At 56.3% G+C, this 17,155-nt stretch overlaps 1 protein-coding gene across 1 annotated transcript in view; it reads left to right on the top strand.

The window, feature by feature from the left end:
• Window positions 1–12,286, top strand: part of MYO15A (myosin XVA) — a 45,647-nt gene extending 33,361 nt beyond the window's left edge. The window contains 11 exon segments of the mRNA XM_068979047.1: window positions 216–298; window positions 1,953–2,083; window positions 3,080–3,174; window positions 3,316–3,393; window positions 3,702–3,798; window positions 5,386–5,546; window positions 6,517–6,650; window positions 8,381–8,514; window positions 8,798–8,931; window positions 10,073–10,213; window positions 12,185–12,286. Of these exon segments, the coding sequence (XP_068835148.1) occupies window positions 216–298; window positions 1,953–2,083; window positions 3,080–3,174; window positions 3,316–3,393; window positions 3,702–3,798; window positions 5,386–5,546; window positions 6,517–6,650; window positions 8,381–8,514; window positions 8,798–8,931; window positions 10,073–10,213; window positions 12,185–12,286 (1,290 nt within the window).
• The last annotated feature ends 4,869 nt before the right edge of the window (window positions 12,287–17,155 follow it).

Raw genomic sequence — 17,155 nt, 5'->3', positions numbered from 1 at the left:
TCCAGCTCCTCCAGGAGCTCCCTTGCCTGCCCTGTGGCTCGGGTTCTCCATCTGTCAGCGGGGGCTGCAGCCTTTGGGGTGGGAACCGTGTGGCCCAACGAGGAGTGCATCCCGCTGGTGGGGAGGGTTCTGGAGAAAGGACGCCAGGCCTGTTTTCAGGAGCCCACTGTGTTCCTGTGGGCATGTGACCTGTGACCTGGCCCGCCCTCCCACAGCTGTGCAGGGACCATGAGGTCATGCGGGACGAGTGTTACTGCCAGGTCGTGAAGCAGATCACAGACAACACCAGCACCAAGCAGTGAGTGTCCCCCCCTCCCCACCATTTCCTGCTCCGGAGGGGCCAGATCAGCCTCCCATCTCCCAGCCTGTGCCCTCCCCGCCTCATCCTCTTCCTCACGCCAGAGACAGAGCACATATGTTCGAAACTGCTTGGTTTGGGACAAGCCCTTTCTGGTCTCTGAGCTTCAGTTTCATCTGTCAAATGCACTGATAATGGGTGAGTCCAGGTTCTTGGTTGCAAGTGACAGAAACCCAGTTCAGTTGGGTTTAAGCAAAAAAGGGGTCAGGTAACTGAAAAGTTTAACAGAGGACTTTAGGCATAGCTGGATCGAGGTGTCATCAGGAAGCAGTCTTTCTCTGTACCCTGGACCTGATTTTCTATGTGTTGTTATTACTCCCAAACAATATATCTCATAGACTGGCAAGATGATAGCTTTGGGGGGACATTCCCCAGCTCAGCAATCCCAGGCAAAGCAAGACTGATGGAATATTTGCAGCAAAAATTCCCAAATCCAGCCTTATTGGCCTGTCTTGGTCCCATGGGCATCTCTGAGCCAACCACAGAGCTCTGATTGGCTTGACCTGGATCATGTACCTGTTCCCAGACCAATCACCATAGCCAGAGGGAGGATGAACTCTAACTTGCCAAGCCTGGCTCCCATTTTTTATTGTTGTTCAGTCGCCAATTAATGTCTGACTCTGACTTTTTGCAACCCCATGGACTGCAGCATGCCAGGCTTCCCTGTCCTTCACCATCTCCCAGGGTTTGCCCAAGTTCATGTCCACTGACATGAACCAGTCACTTTAGCCAGAGGCTTCAGGGTTCTAACTGGCCAGTCCTGGCTCTCATGGGTACATATGTGCATGCTAAAGTCACTTCGGTCCTGTCTGACTCTTTGTGACCCCATGGACTGTAGCCCGCCAGGCTCCTCTTTGGGATTTTCCAGGCAAGAATACTGGAGTGGATTGCCATGCCCTCCCCCAGGGGATCTTCCAACTCAGGGACTGAACCCGTGACTCATGTCTACTGTGCTGGCAGGCGGGTTCTTTACCACTAGAGCCACTTGGGAAGTCCCCTGGCTCTCATACGCACAGGGACCTGGGGAGGGGTGGGTGGCTTCCCAAAGGAAGCCCAAGTGCTGTGCCCAGACACCAGAGGTTCCCACAAGTGAAACCCGGATCCAGGGCAGCACAAAGGTAAGCGTCCGTGTCTCGCACGTGACTAGCACATGGCGGGGCCCAGAGCCTGTGCTGCTCTTGTTAGCACTGGGCCACCCTCCTGTCCACCTGCTCACGTCTCCCAGGAATTTCAGAACCACTCGGTGCATCGTCCTGCCCCTCCCAACCAGTCTTACTTGCCACCAGCTCTGCACAGGGTCCCTGGCCCCCCTTCAGGGACCGTTGCCCAGAGAGATGCCCCCCCACCCCAGGAAGACTAATTCTCTGTGCACAATGGGTATGTCAGGAGCTTCACCCCCTCCCTGCCCTCCCACCCTCCCTCCCACTCAGAATTCCCAACAGAATGCACCTTTGGTCTGACTCTGTGCCTAGCGGCCCTGCTTTCACTGGGCAGGGGCAGGGGCATCCTCAGGAGAAGAGCCTGGTGGGCGGGGAGACTCCTGGTGTGGCTTCGGAGCAGTGGCCACTGTGATGGAGCCCATGTGTGCTCACAGGGACAGCTGCCAGCGAGGTTGGAGGCTGCTGTACATCGTGGCCGCCTACCACAGCTGCTCTGAGGTCCTCCAGCCGCACCTCACCCACTTCCTCCAAGACGTGAGCCGGACCCCAGGCCTGCCCTTCCAGGGTGAGGGGCAAGCGAGTGGGGACTCAGGGCCAGGGGCTTGTCTGCACCATACGAGGGCTGGCTGGGCAGCCAGCAGGAGGGCCTAGCCCTTCTTGCCCAGGCAGTGCTTATTAATATCAATCCTGTCCCCAAACGTTGGCAGAGGTCCCACAGGGGCTGATGCCATAGGTTGTCTGATATGACAGGGAGGATGACATATCAGGGATGGCTTCCCGGAGGAAGTGTTGCTCCGGGTACTGAGCACAGAGGAGGGATTTCTAGATGAACTCAGTAGCAGGCATAAAGACCGGAGATGATGTGTGGCATGTGGGAGAGGAGGAGGAGGCGGCATGGCCCTTTCTCTGGTCTTTGGGAATCAACAAGGGTCTTGAGAGGGCGCCATGGCTGGTGGCAGGGTCTTGGCCTTTTCCCTGTGGAATTTAGAGGAAAGGGGCTGCTCCTCAGCCTCACCCAAAGTCTAGCTTCCAGAGGAACCCCTGGGTCCCCCTAGGAGAGAGGTCAGGGCACCTGTGGTTACCATGGCAGCCATGGAGGAGATAGGAGACTTCATCCTCTCTGCCTCTGAAGCCTCCTCTTCGAGTCAATCAACAAACATCCCTGCATCAGCTCCAGGGAAGGGGGTTGAATGTGCCCCCAAACTCTCTAACTTGGCCCCTGCCCAGAGTGGGGGGAGGGCACCGCTTAGCCAGAGAAATGGAGAAGCAGACGATGCGGTCTCTTGCATGGAGACTCTGGACACAGCCCCCAGGGATGAGCCCCCGGCACCAGCTGTCTCCGGGGACTCATGGATAACCGAGGTGTGCGGGCCTCCGAAAGGATGTGGGTTCAAACCCAGCCCTTGTACTCTGGCTCTTAACCTTGGGTCAGTCACTGCCCTCTGAATGGTCTCTGCGGCCACTGGAGGGAGAGCAGCCCCCACCAAGGGGGCTTGGGGCTGGGGCCAGAGGAGCTCTTCTGCTGGGCCTGCCCCAGCCGCGCTAACCCCAGTCTCTGCAGGGATTGCCAAGGCCTGTGAGCAGAACCTGAAGAAGACGCTGCGGTTTGGCGGCCGTCTGGAGCTCCCAGGCAGCATGGAGCTGCGGGCCATGTTGGTGAGCATAGGTGGGGCTTGGGGAGGGGGACGGCCTACCGAGGGACCCCTGTGCCGGCCCGGGCACGCGGGCGGAGGGGCCCAGGGCTGGGTGAGACCCTGGTGAGATCCCAGCCTCTCCTCTCTCCACACCTTCCCCTAGGCCGGCCGCAGTTCCAAGAGGCAGCTCTTTCTTCTCCCTGGGGGCCTGGAGCGCCATCTCAAGATCAAGACATGCACTGTGAGTGGAGGAGTGTCTGGGGAGTGGGGCCCCAAGGGTGCTGAGCCACCCCCTACCTCCCCCGAGTCAGGACTTAGCTCTCTGTTGCAGCCCAATCCCGAGCCTAGGGGAGGTGGGTGGCCTTCAGCTCAGAGTCAGGCTGCAAATGAGAGATGGGCAGACTTGGGACCCACAACTCCGGAAGCTGCGTCCTTCCCTGTGTGGGGCTGACCCAGGGCCCTGGGAGCCTAGCCTCTGCAGGGGGGCCAGGGAGGGCTCAGGGCAGAGGTCACCTGCCTGGCCCAGCCTCTCACTTCCCCCATCCACAGGTGGCCCTGGATGTAGTGGAAGAGCTTTGTGCTGAGATGGCTCTGACCCGCCCCGAGGCCTTTGATGAGTACGTCATCTTTGTTGTAACCAACAGAGGTGAGCAGCCAGAGGATGAGGCAAACTGGGCCCATGGCCCCCATCCCGACTGTGAGGCCCCGATTAGATGCCACTTCCTCCAAAAAGCCCCCTGCCCAGGTGCAGGAGCCTCTGCACCAAGAACCCCCAGCCCCGCATCTGACCCCCACCACCCCACTTCGATCTGTGTGAGCTCATCTGGTCTGTCAGGCCGCGAGATGGTGGAAGACAGGGCTCCCCCACGCCGCCATCTGCCCCCCAGAGTGCTCAGTAGGCCCTGCCCTCTGGGAGGGCAGGACTTAACAGAATGTGGCTCCTGTAACCCACACATGCAAGTACTTTTTCCTGCCTCCTCTGTCCTCATAGCGGCTGAGAGGAGCCCCATCCTCGGCCTCACCTGGCCCTTCTCCATGGGGCCAAACCCTTTCCCCCTGCAGCCCACCTGCTCTAGAACATGGCTGAGCTTCTGCCACCGGCCCGTCAGTCTCACCCAACTCCAGCTGGCTCTCGGGCTACTCAGCTCTGAAACACATGTCCTCAGCCCTGCCTGAGTCCAGCATGACATGGGGGTGGAGAAGGCAGTAACAAAGTAATCTTAGTAAGGAAGCTCACGGAGCAGAGGCGACAGCTGACAGCACTTAATCCCATCAACTATCCCACCAGGAGCCCATGAAATGAAATGTGTTGTCCTTCCCATTTACAGATGGGAAAACCAAGGCCCAGGGAGCCTGTATTAGTCTCTTGTTGCTGCCATAACAAATCACTTGGTGACTTCAAACAGCACAAGTGTATGATCTTATGGTTCTGAAAGTCGGAACGGCCCCAGGGCTGAGTCCTTCTGAGGCTCTAGGAGTCTGTTTCTCGCCTTTTCCAGCTTCCATAGGCACCCAAGTCCCTTGGCTCATGGCCCTTTCCTCCATCTTCAAAGCCCGCAGCGTAGCCTCTTCCAGTCTCTTTTTGTGACCCTCCTGCCTCCTTCTCATAGGCCCCTCGAGACTGTGGTGGGTCCACTTGGGTCCCTGTGATTATCTCCCCTCTCAAGACGCTTAATCACACTCCACGTCTCCTCTCCATGAAGGTGTGCGTTCATGGCAGGTGGGGATTAGGACGGGAGCATTTTGAGGTCAGGCTGTTTCTCAACCTGCCACGGAGCCCAAGGGACTTGCCCAGGGTCAGAGCCAGGACTTTATCATCATCCCACATCCCTGTTTTCAGTAAAATTTTTCAAAGGTGTCGGACAGGGAGCAGAAATGTCACTTCAGGAAATAAAAACTTATGGCCGAGACCCACTCAGTGCCAGACCCGCATCCTCCCCTCACCCCCGGAGAGCCCAGCAGGGGTCTCCCCATAGGAGTCCTACAGAAGAGGACCTAAGGCCTCTTGTGCTTCTCTGGGTACAGCCTCCTCTAGAGAGGGAAGAGAGGCTGGGTGTTCTCTGAGCAGCACCTGGGTGGGGCACCTCCCTAGGCCCAGGCGAGCTGAGCTTTGAGCGTTATTCCCACCTGGGGGCACAATTTCCACAAATCAGGGCCCCCCGTCCTGTTCACCAAGGAAGCCGTGCCCCAGAGCAGGGAGGGGGTTCGCCATGTTTGCCTGCGCTCCCCGCAGGCCAGCACGTGTGTCCGCTCAGCCGGCACGCCTACATCCTGGACGTGGCCTCGGAGATGGCGCAGGTGGACGGTGGCTACGCACTGTGGTTCCGACGTGTGCTCTGGGACCAGCCGCTCAAGTTCGACAACGAACTCTACGTGACCATGCACTACAACCAGGTCCGGGCTTGTGGCCGTCTCCGGAGTCTCCGGGCTCCCCCGGGCTTGGCATCCGAGGCCTTCATGATTCCAGCCCCGAGGCCTCTCGTCCCCATGTGGGCATGTCATTGTCACCCTCACTTCCTAATTCACAGGCCTCTGTCACCCGGGCCAGCCTGCTTTTCCTGTGTCGCTGCTGGTCCGGGCCCCTCCAGCCAGGCTGCCCAGGTGACATGTTTTCAGGCCGTTCTGACCTCCTTCCTCCTGCTCCCCTCCAGCACTGAGCACCTCGCCTGTCCCGTGCTCAGTAGCATTGTTTTTTGTTTTTTAATTTTTATTTATTTGACTATGTTCGGTCTTGGTTTCAGCCTGAGGCTTAGTTCTCACGAGGCATGTGGGATCTTAACTCTCCGATCAGGGATTGAACCCGTGGTCCCCTGACTTGGAAGGCAGATTCTTAAACACTAGACCAGCAGGGAAGTCCCCCGCTCTGAGACTTTGCCAGGCCTTTTCACACTGGGGCGCTGTCACTCCCCTTTTGGATTAGGTCATCTCAGTCAGGGCAGTGGTCCTGACAAAGTCGGGGTCTCCCTCGTGTGCGGACCCTCGCAGACATGCTGGGTAGAGACAGCATGCTTCTCAGAAGCTGGCGCCCGAAGCTGCGGCCATTCTGTGTCCAAGGCCCATCACTGGGCTCTTGTGCCTGTGGGCCAGCCAGCAGCACCCCTGGGACTCGTGGAAACGTGACCCCTGGGTCCTGCACTCTGCAGAGCAGGGGCCAGTGCTTCCCCAGTTCCTGTGGCTTCCAAGCCACGGCCCTCCCCGCTCACCATCCAGGTGCTTCTGTCACTGCTCCCCGAAGCCCAGGAAAGTGACCGCCCCCCTCCCCAGAAGCATGACCCTGGCACAGCTCAGCATCTGTGTCTGGACCTCCCCGGTAGTGTGCCTGGCCTTCTGCAGCCCCTCGCCTACATTCTTCCCACCCCTGTAGGTGCTGCCCGACTACCTGAAGGGCCTTTTCAGCAGCGTGCCGGCTGGCCGGCCCAGCGAGCAGCAGCTTCAGCAGGTGTCCAAGCTGGCTGCGCTGCAGCACCGGGCCAAGGACCACTTCTACCTGCCCAGCGCGTGAGCGCCCTCCCACCCCTGCCCCACCCCTGAGCTGCCCACCCCGCCTCAGCCCAGTCTGTCCAGCTAGGACCCTGCCTCCCAGCAGGACAGGTCACTTCCAACTGGTATTAATAGCTCAGAGCAAACAAGTGATAAAATGCGTTCAGGACACATACACTGTGGCCCAGGAAGTACACTCGGCCCTGCAAGTACACTCGGCCCTGCAGAGAGCGTTGGCCACAGGAATGTCCACTGTGATGGCGTCAACAATCTCCAACAGCAGAGGATGCCTTAAATTGTGGGGTGTCAGGTGGCCTTTAAACTGATGTTCTCAAAGCGACGGGACCTCGGTCGTCCCCACACTCTCCATCTTTTTCCTCTTGAAACTTGGGCTCCAAAGAGCTGCTGTGTCTGTGGGTCGTATCTATTGATATATTTACACTATTCAAAATGAAAACAGAAACAACTTAAAATACTGATTTATTAATGAAAAACAAGGACACTACATATTAATGTTAAGATAAATGTGGACATATGATAATTATAATACAAATAGTGTAAGGTAACATTACGTGTTAATATAAATAAGTCATGAAAACACAAGTGTATTTTGCCAAGAGTTCCAGTGAGAGCTGCTGCACTGGTTTACCCTTTGCAAATCTGTACCATCTGGCTTAATAGCTGACAGCTGGATACCCGTCCCTGCTTCTCGGTCAGTCTGTTGTGACCGCACAGGTCATGTGGCCTCTGCACCTGCACTTGTGAGAGAACGAGGGGGAGGCAGATAACCGCTCACATTGTTACGGAAGTGACTTTGCCAGGCCCCTCGACCACACTTTGAGAGCCCCTGCTGTGAATAACTGTAAGAAAGGCAGTGTGTGGACGGTATGTCCCACTGTAAGGGTGCAACACTCACACCCTTCTGATGCTATGATGGAAGGGAAAGTGGAGGAAGCACATACAGGTATCACCAGGCCCGGATGGAGACAGTTGTGGCGCCCTTACTCTTTGCGTGGCATCTGCACACATCGCTCTGGCAGATGCCCCAAACTGCACTCTAATGTCACCTCTTGCAGATGAGGAAACTCAGCCCCAGAGAGGGGATATGGCTTCCCCAGAGTGGGGCGACCAGGATTCAGACCTGGGGAGGGTCCGGAGGCCAGGCTCTTACCTAGCAGTGCAGAGAAGGAAAGATGTAGCCTGGAGAGTCTTTTAGGGGTTCCCCTGACATCCCTCCCTATCCCAGTGTTCAGCCCAGACTGGTACTTGTTGGCATTTTTCAGATGTCCTGAGGCCAGGGCTGCCTTAGGGCCGCCAGCATATGGTCAGGGGAGGCCTAGACAGGTAGGAGTTGAGGGTCCTGGGGGTCACCTGGAGCCCACTGCTCTGTTCTGCTGACCACTGCTGGGGTTTGCTTTGCTGCCCTGATGTTTCCCCCACCCTTTGCTTCCTTCTTACCCCTCTGGCCTGGGCTACTCCCCAGGGGCCAGGGACTACAAAGGACGAACCCATGTGGGGTCACTGTATGACCCTGTGTGAGCTGGTGAACTCCTCAGAGCCTGCGTTCCCTTGTCAGCAAGCAAGGAGCCCAGTGGTGTTGGCCAGCGGTTACTGAGCGCGTGCTGTGTGCCCAGCCCCGCTTGTACCACCGCCTGTCCCCACCCTGTGGTCCGCGCTCCCCCAGCGTTCAGCCATCAGGAGGTTTGGTGGAAGCCCTGATGGTCAGCCAGCTCTTCCCTGCCCGCCAGGCGGGAGGCCCAGGGGTACATCCCAGCCCAGCTGTACCGCACCGAGGCCAGCTCGACATGGCTCCACCTGCTTGGTCAGCACCGGCAGCAGATGCAGGCGCTCAGCCCCCACCAGGCTCGCGCCCAGTTTCTGGGTGAGAAGGAGTTGGGCTGGTGAGGGAGTCGTGGGGACCTGGCTGAGGAGGGTGGTGAGGAGGCCTTATCCTTTGCACAAAAGCATCTTTGGTGTCAGGTTTCTAAAGGCCTTCCAAGGCCCCACCTAGGCTGGGGGGCCCAGCGGGGATGGAGGAAGGTGCAGGGTGAGCGGCAGCACTGGCAGGAGGGGCACCAGGCTGGGGGCTCCTGTGCTGGATGGGCTGTGGGGGAGGGGTGGGCTTATGCACTGATGAGCCCTTGTCGCCTGATCACCACCCCCAGGCCTCCTCAGCGCCTCACCCATGTTCGGCTCCTCCTTCTTCCTGGTCCAAAGCTGCAGCACCGCGGCTGTGCCAGCCCCCTGCATCCTCGCTGTCAACCAGAACGGCCTCAACTTTCTCAGCACTGAGACCCATGTGAGTGGCTCAGCCCAGCCCCGCCCCACCCCTGCCCCCAGGGACGTCCAGCTCCACTGCTCGCACCTGCGTGACCTTGGGTGAGGCTCCGCCCCCGTCTTCCTCACCTGGGAAGATGACGCAGGCTGTTGTCCAGGCAAACAAGGGAAGTACGCTGACCTGCAGAGCTTGTGTGGCTCTGCCAGAGCCTCAGCCAAGAAACCGTTTCTGTGAGTCTGGAGGCCAGATGGCCAAGATCAAGGTGCCGGCAGGGTCAGCTTCCTCTGAGGCCTCCCTCCTTGCTTGTAGATGGCCATCCTGGCTGAGTCCTCATATGGCCCTTTATCTGGGGTCCATGAATCCCAAGGTCCTCTTCTCATAAGGACCCGTGGGATGGGAGCCCACCCTAGCCTGACTCCCCTCTTCAAAGACCTGTCTCCAGGTTCTGAGGGGGTGGGTCAGGATTTGGGGACACAATGCAATCCAGAACAAAAGGAACCTGCTGCCCCCATTCTTAGTTCTTCCTCAGGAAGTGGACCTTGACACGAGGGCTCCAGGGCAAGTGGCTTGTGTGGAAACAATGGAGCGAGGAAGAGAGACCAGGAGGAGGTCACAGCCAGGGGGACACAGCCAGGGCAGGGCCTGTGAGCATCCAGGTTCCCACTGTGGGCAGGGGGACTCAGTCCAGTGGGGAGCACCAGCCTCAGAGGACGCCCTGTTCTGTGGGTGGGAAAGCTGGGGTATCCGTCTGCTCTGTCCATCTGTCACAAGGGGCCGCTGGCTCTCATCACTCTGGCTTCTCCTGAGGCGAGCCAGGGAAGCTCTGTGTTAGCTCCTGGGGCCAGAAAGAACGCTCCCAGCCAGAGGGGTGGGTGTGAAGAGGCAGGAAGGTCAGGGCACACTGGCATTACCTGGAGCTCCAGCACTTAGAGCAGTGCCTGGCACGCTGCACACACGTGCATCATTGTTGAAGTAATGTTACAGGTGAGAAGCTGAGGTCCAGAGAGGTAAAGCTGGTTGCTCCGGGTCACACAGCCGGTCACTGGGGGACGAGTGCTGCAACCGGGGTGTCTTGCCCCCTGCGTATCTGTCCTTTAGGACAGGGGTACCGGTAGGTGAGACTGTCCCATCCCCAAGCCTGTCTGTTCCCCATCCCACCCAGGAGCTGATGGTGAAGTTCCCCCTGAAGGAGATCCAGTCGACGCGGACCCAGCGGCCCACAGCTGGCTCTAGCTGCCCCTATGTGGAGGTCGCGCTCGGCGATGTCACTGCCCAGCATACCGTGCAGCTGCAGCTGGAGCAGGTGGGCCCCCAGGGGAGTTGCCCAGCCCCCCACTCCCAAATTCTGCGTACTAGGCTCTCCTCGGCCTGGCCAAGTTCTGGGGAGTGTCCAGTCCAGCGCAGGGGACAGAGCTAAGCCCACACTACACAGACCTGTGGGTCTTGGGGTGGTCTTGGAGAGGTATCTTGATGGTGGGATCCTAGAAATGAGGGCCCAGGTTGTTTACAGAAGAATGAGGTATTCGATGGGAAACTGGGGAGGTCCTAAGGGTCCTTGAGTATAAAGCTAAGAACCTGGGCCTCCTCCTGAGGGCACTTGGGAGCCATAGAAGGTTGCTAGAAGGGCAGGGACATGGGCAGTTCACCTGGGCTAAAGCTTGGAGGCTGGACTGTGGGGCCAGGGCTTGACAGATGGAGAGGGTTCTTCTCAAAAGCCAAGTCCTCTAGGTCAGCTAGGTCCACGTCTCGCAGCCCCTGGGGCAGGGCCAGACCAGAGTTCTCACCTGCTGGAGAGGGGGCTGAAGTCCAGAGAAGGGGATGAATGGGGCTGGGCCCACCTGTCTGTCCTTGCCAGCCCACTGCACCCCTCAAGATGTGGGCCCAGAACTCCCCCACCCCAGGGCAGGGCCTATATTAGTTGGGCTGCTTTCCAGGGCACGAGACAGGGGCTCCCACCACCCTAGCCCTGCCCCTGAGGGTCAAGGCTGGAACACGGCCCCTTGCCATGCTCCTTGGGGAGCCTGCGACTGGGGATCAGTCTGCTTTCCACTGCCCCCCAGTCCTGTTTCTGCTGAGGTCACACTGATCCTGGCCTCACCTGGACTCAGCCTATTTCCTGGACTCCGCCAGAGACCCCACCTCTTCAGACCTGCCTGTCTGTTGCTTCCTGGGCCCCTTCTGGATCCCCCTTCTCTGGACGAGCTCTAACTGGTGCAAGGCTGGGCCCTCCCCCCAGGGGAGGCTTTCACAGCTGCTCTGCGAGACAGCCTCCTATTTCTCTCCCTTGGTGTCACCCTTGGAGGCCAGTAGGCCTCTGCCCTCAACCTCCAATGCTCGCAGGCTTGGGCCCCAGCCCAGCAGTCCTTCTTGTCTCTGCCCCCTCCTCTTTTTACCTCTATGACCTCAGCTCCCCCACCCTGCCTTGCCCGCTCCCTGCCCCAGAACACCCTCCTATTGCACTCGGTGTCCCCTCTGCCTGGGACACACTCCCCCTTGCATCACAGGGCTTCTTCCCTCCCTTAATTCCAGTTTCAGCACAAACATCACCTCCTTCTTAAAGCCTCCCCTGATCCTCCTGATAATTCACTCTCTCTGCCTCAGTAGGTGTCATATGGCTTGGAAGTCACTTCATTATTAGTTCTGAGGTTGTCCTTCTCCCCATTAGAACGGAAGCCGCAAGAGGGCAGGGCGGTGTCCACACGGTGTTCATAGCACAGTGCCCAGTGTGTAGTGGATGCTTAGGAGGTAGCTGGATGGAGGAGGAGGAGGAAGAGGCAGCCTTTCTGGCTTCTCTACTTGGTTGCAGCACTCCCTTCCCCCCACCCATGGGAGCCCTGAGGCTGGGGCCCAGTTCATTCTAGGCCGTGGGTACCAGGTGGTAACTGTGGCAGCTCATTTATTGACAGGGCTAATAGTTTTTAAATGTGAAGGATTTACATGTCTTGAAGTCTCATGTCATCCTTGCCACGACCCTGTGAGACAGGCCCTGGGAAACCGAGACCCCAGGGACAAGGCCGCTGAGGGTGACGGAGGTGTGGTAACTGACCCAGCTTACATGCAGCAGAGCTGGTGAATGTGTGGGTCTCCACCTGGCTCACCGCTTCCCGCCTGCAGCGCAGAATTCCTTTCCAGCTGCCAGAGCTTCTCCTGGGGCCCTGAGGAGGTGGGGACGAGGGTGGGACCCCAGTCAAGGGAGAGTCTGGCCTCCACCTCTCTCCCAGCCATGTCTCTCCCCGGGAGAGCTGCGCAGTGTGGACTCATGTCTCTCCTGCAGGGCCTGGAGCTGTGTCGGGTGGTGGCCGTGCATGTGGAGAACCTCCTCAGTGCTTGCGAGAAGCGGCTCACGCTGCCCCCCAGCGAGATCACACTACTCTGACCCAGCCCCCAGGCCCCCGCTGGCAGGAGGCTGGCTGTATGGTCCCAGAGGAGCTACTGGGCCAGAACCTTTGGAGAGACCAAGAGGCAGTAGGGGGAGAAGCCCAAGTTCCCAGGAACCTGAGAAGACCAACTGAGAGTTGGGATGGAGTTACAGCATGCAAACCTGGGGTCAGATAGCAGGAGGAACTTCCAGGGACTGACCAATGGGCCCTCCTGCCACCTACGACTGTGGCCCTGCCGTGACCCCTGCTGCGGCATGGTAGCCCCAGACCAGAAGCCTAGGCAAACTGAATCTGCTTTCACTTCTCCTGGGGTCTGATGTTCAAATCTGCTCCATCTCCCTGTCCTAGCCCCTCATTTGTCCCCCCCTATTCCAGGTGCCCTCTGTACTGCTGCTGAGCTTGGATTCATGGCTCTTGGTCATTTCAGCACAAATAAAAGGTTCATCTGGCAGCCTTTTCTCCATATAGTTGCTGTTCAGTCGCTCAGTTGTGTTCAACTCTGTGACCCCATGGACTGCAGCATGCCAGGCTTCCCTGTCCATCACCAACTCCCGGAGCTTGCTCAAACTCATGTCCATCGAGTCAGTGATACCATCCAACCATCTCATCCTCTGTCATCCCCTGCACCTCCCGCCTTCAGTCTTTCTCAGCATCAGGGTCTTTTCCAGTGAGTCAGTTTTTTGCATCAGGTGACCAAAAGATTAGAGTTTCAGCTTCAGCATCAGTCCTTCCAATGAATATTCAGGACTGATTTCCTTTACGATTGATTGGTTGGATCTCCTTGCAGTCCAAGGGACTCTCAAGAGTCTTCTCCAATACCACAGTTCAAAAGCATCAATTCTTCGGTGCTCAGCTTTCTTCCTAGTCCAACTCTCACATCTATACATGACTACTGGAAAAACCATACCTTTGACTAGACTGATTTTGTCGGCAAAGTAATGTCTCTGCTTTTTAATATGCTGTCTAGATAGGGCTTCCCTTGTGGCTCAGCTGGTAAAGAATCCGCCTGCAATGCGGAAGACCTGGGTTCAATCCCTGGATTGGGAAGATCCCCTGGAGAAGGGAAAGGTTACCCACTCCAGTATTCTGTCCTGGAGAATTCCATGGACTATACAGTTCATGTGGTCACAAAGAGTCAGACACGACTGAGTGACTTTCACTTCACTCCACTTTCTAGGTTGGTCATAGCTTTTCTTCCAAGGAGCAAGCATCTTTTAATTTCATGGCTGCAGTCACCATTTGCAGTGATGTTGGAGCCCCCCAAAATAAAGTCTTTCACTGTTTCCATTATTTCCCCATTTATTTGCCATGAAGTGATGGGACTGGATACCATGATCTTAGTTTTCTGAATGTTGAGTTTTAAGCCAACTTTTTCACTCTCCTCTTTCACTTTTATCAAGAGGCTCTTTAGTTCTTCGCTTTCTGCCATAACGTTGGTGTCAACTGCATATCTGATGTTATTGATATTTCTCCTGGCAGTCTTGATTCCAGCTTGTGCTTCATCCAGCCCGGCATTTCACATGATGTACTCTGCATATAAGTTAAATAAGCAGAGTGACAATATACAGCCTTGACCTACTCCCTTCCCAATTTGGAACCAGTCTATTTTACCATGTCTGGTTCTAACTGTTGCTTCTTGACCTGCATACAGATTTCTCGGGAAGCAGGTAAGATGGTCTGGTATTCCCATCTCTTGAAGAATTTCCCAGTTTGTTGTGATCCACACAGTCAGAGTCTTTGGCGTAGTCAATAAAGCAGAATTAGTTGTTTTTTCTGGAACTCTCTTGCTTTTTCGATGATCCAACAGATGTTGGCAATTTGACCTCTAGTTCCTTTGCCTTTTCTAAATCCAGCTTGAACGTCTGGAAGTTCTCTGTTCAAGTACTGTTGAAGCGTAGCTTGGAGAATTTTGACATTACTTTGACATTACTTTGAGATGAGTGTTTCCCCATCTATTTGCCATGAAGTGATGGGACTGATGCCATGATCTTAGTTTTCTGACTATTGAGTTTTAAGCCAGCTTTTTCACTCTCCTCTTTCACTTTCATCAAGAGGCTCTTTGGTTCCTCTTTGCTTTCTGCCATAAGGGTGGTGTCATCTGCATATCTGAGGTTATTGATATTTTTCTCGGCAATCTTGATTCCAGCTTGTGCTTCATCCAGCCCAGCATTTTGCATGATGTATTCTGCACGTAAGTTAAATAAACATGGTGACAATATACAACCTTGAAATACTCCTTTCCCGATGTGGAACCAGTTCGTTGTTCCATGTCCGGTTCTGACTGTTGGTTCTTGACTTACATACAGGTTTCTCAGGAGGCAGGTAAGGTGTTCTGGTATTGCTATCTCTTGAAGAATTTTCTACGGTTTGTTGTGATCCACACAGTCTAAGGCTTTAGTGTAGTCAATGAAGCAAATGTTTTTCTGGAATTCTCTGTATTCTTTTCTGGAATACAGTTGTTGAGTGACTCGAAAATGAGCCTGAGGGAGGCAGCAGGAGTTGGAAGCCCCGTTATGCTTCTGAACAGAGCTGTCAGCAGAGACATCCATCCTTACCTCTCCTTGCAGGCCCCTGTCTCCCAACCTTCCCCCACTTTGGGTAGTCCCAACCCCAGGTCCTTGTCACGGGATGGGCCACACAAGACTTGAGAGTGGTAGAGAGAGAGGGATGTCCCACATGTCAGTGGCTGAGGAGGCAGAAGTCTGGGAAAAGGCTTCCCAGAGAATGGGATGTTGTGGTTGGGTTTTGAAGGATAAGTAGGAGTTTGCTAGGAATAGATGGAGGAGAGGAAAATGAACATTCTAAACAGAGAAAACAGTGTTTATTCCCTACTGTATCCTTCAAAGCCTAAGACAATGCCTAACACAGAGTAGGTGCTTACAAAATATTTGTCATGTGAATGAAAGAATAATTGAATGAATGTTGATGGAGAGTGCTAGTGCTTTGAGGAACTTGTTGGGGAGTGGAGCACTAGGCTTGGGAGAGGAAGACTGGAGGGTGTGTGGGGTCATAATCGGCTGGAGCCATAGTGTCAGAGGGATTTATTTATTCATTCAGTACCTATTAAGCACCCACTGTGTACCAGGCAAATGCCAGGCACTGGGAGTTGCTCACAGTCGCTCAGTTAGTGGCTCTGCCCAGGTGAGAGGCCTCTTGGGTTGTAGCATGCAAGCAGGCCATGTGAGTGAGGCCCCAGCTGAAGTGCATGGGACAGGGAGGAGCCTCCGGGCCCAACCCTGGGCACTGCAGATTCATGTGCTGGGTGGTGACAGGTCTGAGTTTTGAGAGGTTTGTTGCATAGAATCAGACAACCAGAACACTGGAGCTTTGGACTTTCAGGATCTGGGCCTTAAGGGTGAGGCTCCTGTTTTTACAGCTCTTCTGGTGCTTCTGTGGCAGCAGCAGCAGGTCGACCCCTTGTCAGAGCTAACGACCCGAAGAGGTACAGTGGGAAAACTCAGGGGTGGCAGGAGAGTCAGATCACTCTGTATTTCCCAGACCCAGGAAGACAGGAACTCCAGGTGGTCGTGGGGACAGCAAGAACCGAAGGAACCCAGCCCCAGGTGCCTGGCCTGGTGTGGGGTGATAACAGGAGACACGCCTGGGAGGCGTGGAAGCCTGACACACTCTTGTCCTGTCTTCCTGGGGTAACTGAGACCCCAGAGATGAAAGGGGCAACTAACTGGTCTGGCCTAGAGGCAAACACAGGCAGTCTTGTTCCAGAGCTTCTCCTTTCCCATTGAGGCTCAGATGGGAGAGAGAAGGGCCCTGACTGCAGAGGATGGGAAAGCCACCCAGAAGGGGTATCTGGGAGCCCTGGAAGAGGAGGTGACTCCCACATTTGCCCAGAGTGAAGCACTTGGGGGCTCTGGCAGGACTTTCTGACAACTGAGGTAGTGAACTCCCTGCCACCAGGTGTGTGAGCAGAGTCCAATGCCCCCTCTTGGAGGGTGGTTGAGAGGTGGGTGCTGGGCTTCTGAAGGGCCTGAGCCCTTGCAGCCACACTGCCAGTATGCAGGTAAAGGGGCCCTACCCAAGCCTTCACCTAGAATGGCTCAGACACGACTGGAGCCTGAGCCTAGCTCCCTGGCTCTGGCCTTGCCCACTGGCCACCTTCACACCACATGTATCTGCCTTCCTGCCACTACTACAAGTGATGCCCACCAGCTTGAGTCAGAATAGGGCCAGAAGCCATTCCCTACAGGCTCCATGCCTTACACCTGCTGCTGCTCGCAAGGGGGTTAGGGCCAGAGTCCCAGGTGTCCAGGCCTTCCCATCCCACTGGCCCTGCTGTCCTGGCCTTGCCAAGTTACCCCACTACAGGCCCCACTTCACAGCAGAGACCGTTAGGCCCTCAGTTTAGGACGTGGAAACAGGCCCCAAATGGAGGCGAGTGGTCCTCTTTGCTTAATGGACAGGATATGGGACTGCATCGCAGCTGCGCACCCACCACACGTGTGGGCACTGATGTCATTCCCGCCTCCAGAGCTTGTCGGGGTCCTAAGCCGGAGGTAAAAGTCCAAAAACACGACTGCCGGGTCGCAGGGTCCGGAGCTCAGGCCCTGACAAGCGGAGACGGTGGGTGGAGAGGGCGCAGGGACAATGGGGCGGGCGCACAACGGTCAGAAAGGAGAGACTACGAAACCCAAGATGCATTTCATTCCAGAGAAAATCTGGGGATGTTGCTAGAGGGGTGAACCGAGCCTCCAAAAACCACAATGAAGGCGCGGGTGGGAGGGACTGGGCCCAAGAGCGTGACCACGCGAGCAGGCCTGCGGGTCAGGCGGGGCCTGGAGGGTCTGAACAAAGGGCTAGGCGCCCGGTAGAGCGGCGACTCCCGGGTCCAAGGTGCGTGCTCCAGTCCC

The sequence above is a fragment of the Capricornis sumatraensis genome, chromosome 8, assembly GCF_032405125.1.
Source record: "Capricornis sumatraensis isolate serow.1 chromosome 8, serow.2, whole genome shotgun sequence".
Classification (NCBI taxonomy): Eukaryota; Metazoa; Chordata; class Mammalia; order Artiodactyla; family Bovidae; genus Capricornis; species Capricornis sumatraensis.
This window is presented reverse-complemented; position numbering and strand designations above follow the sequence as displayed.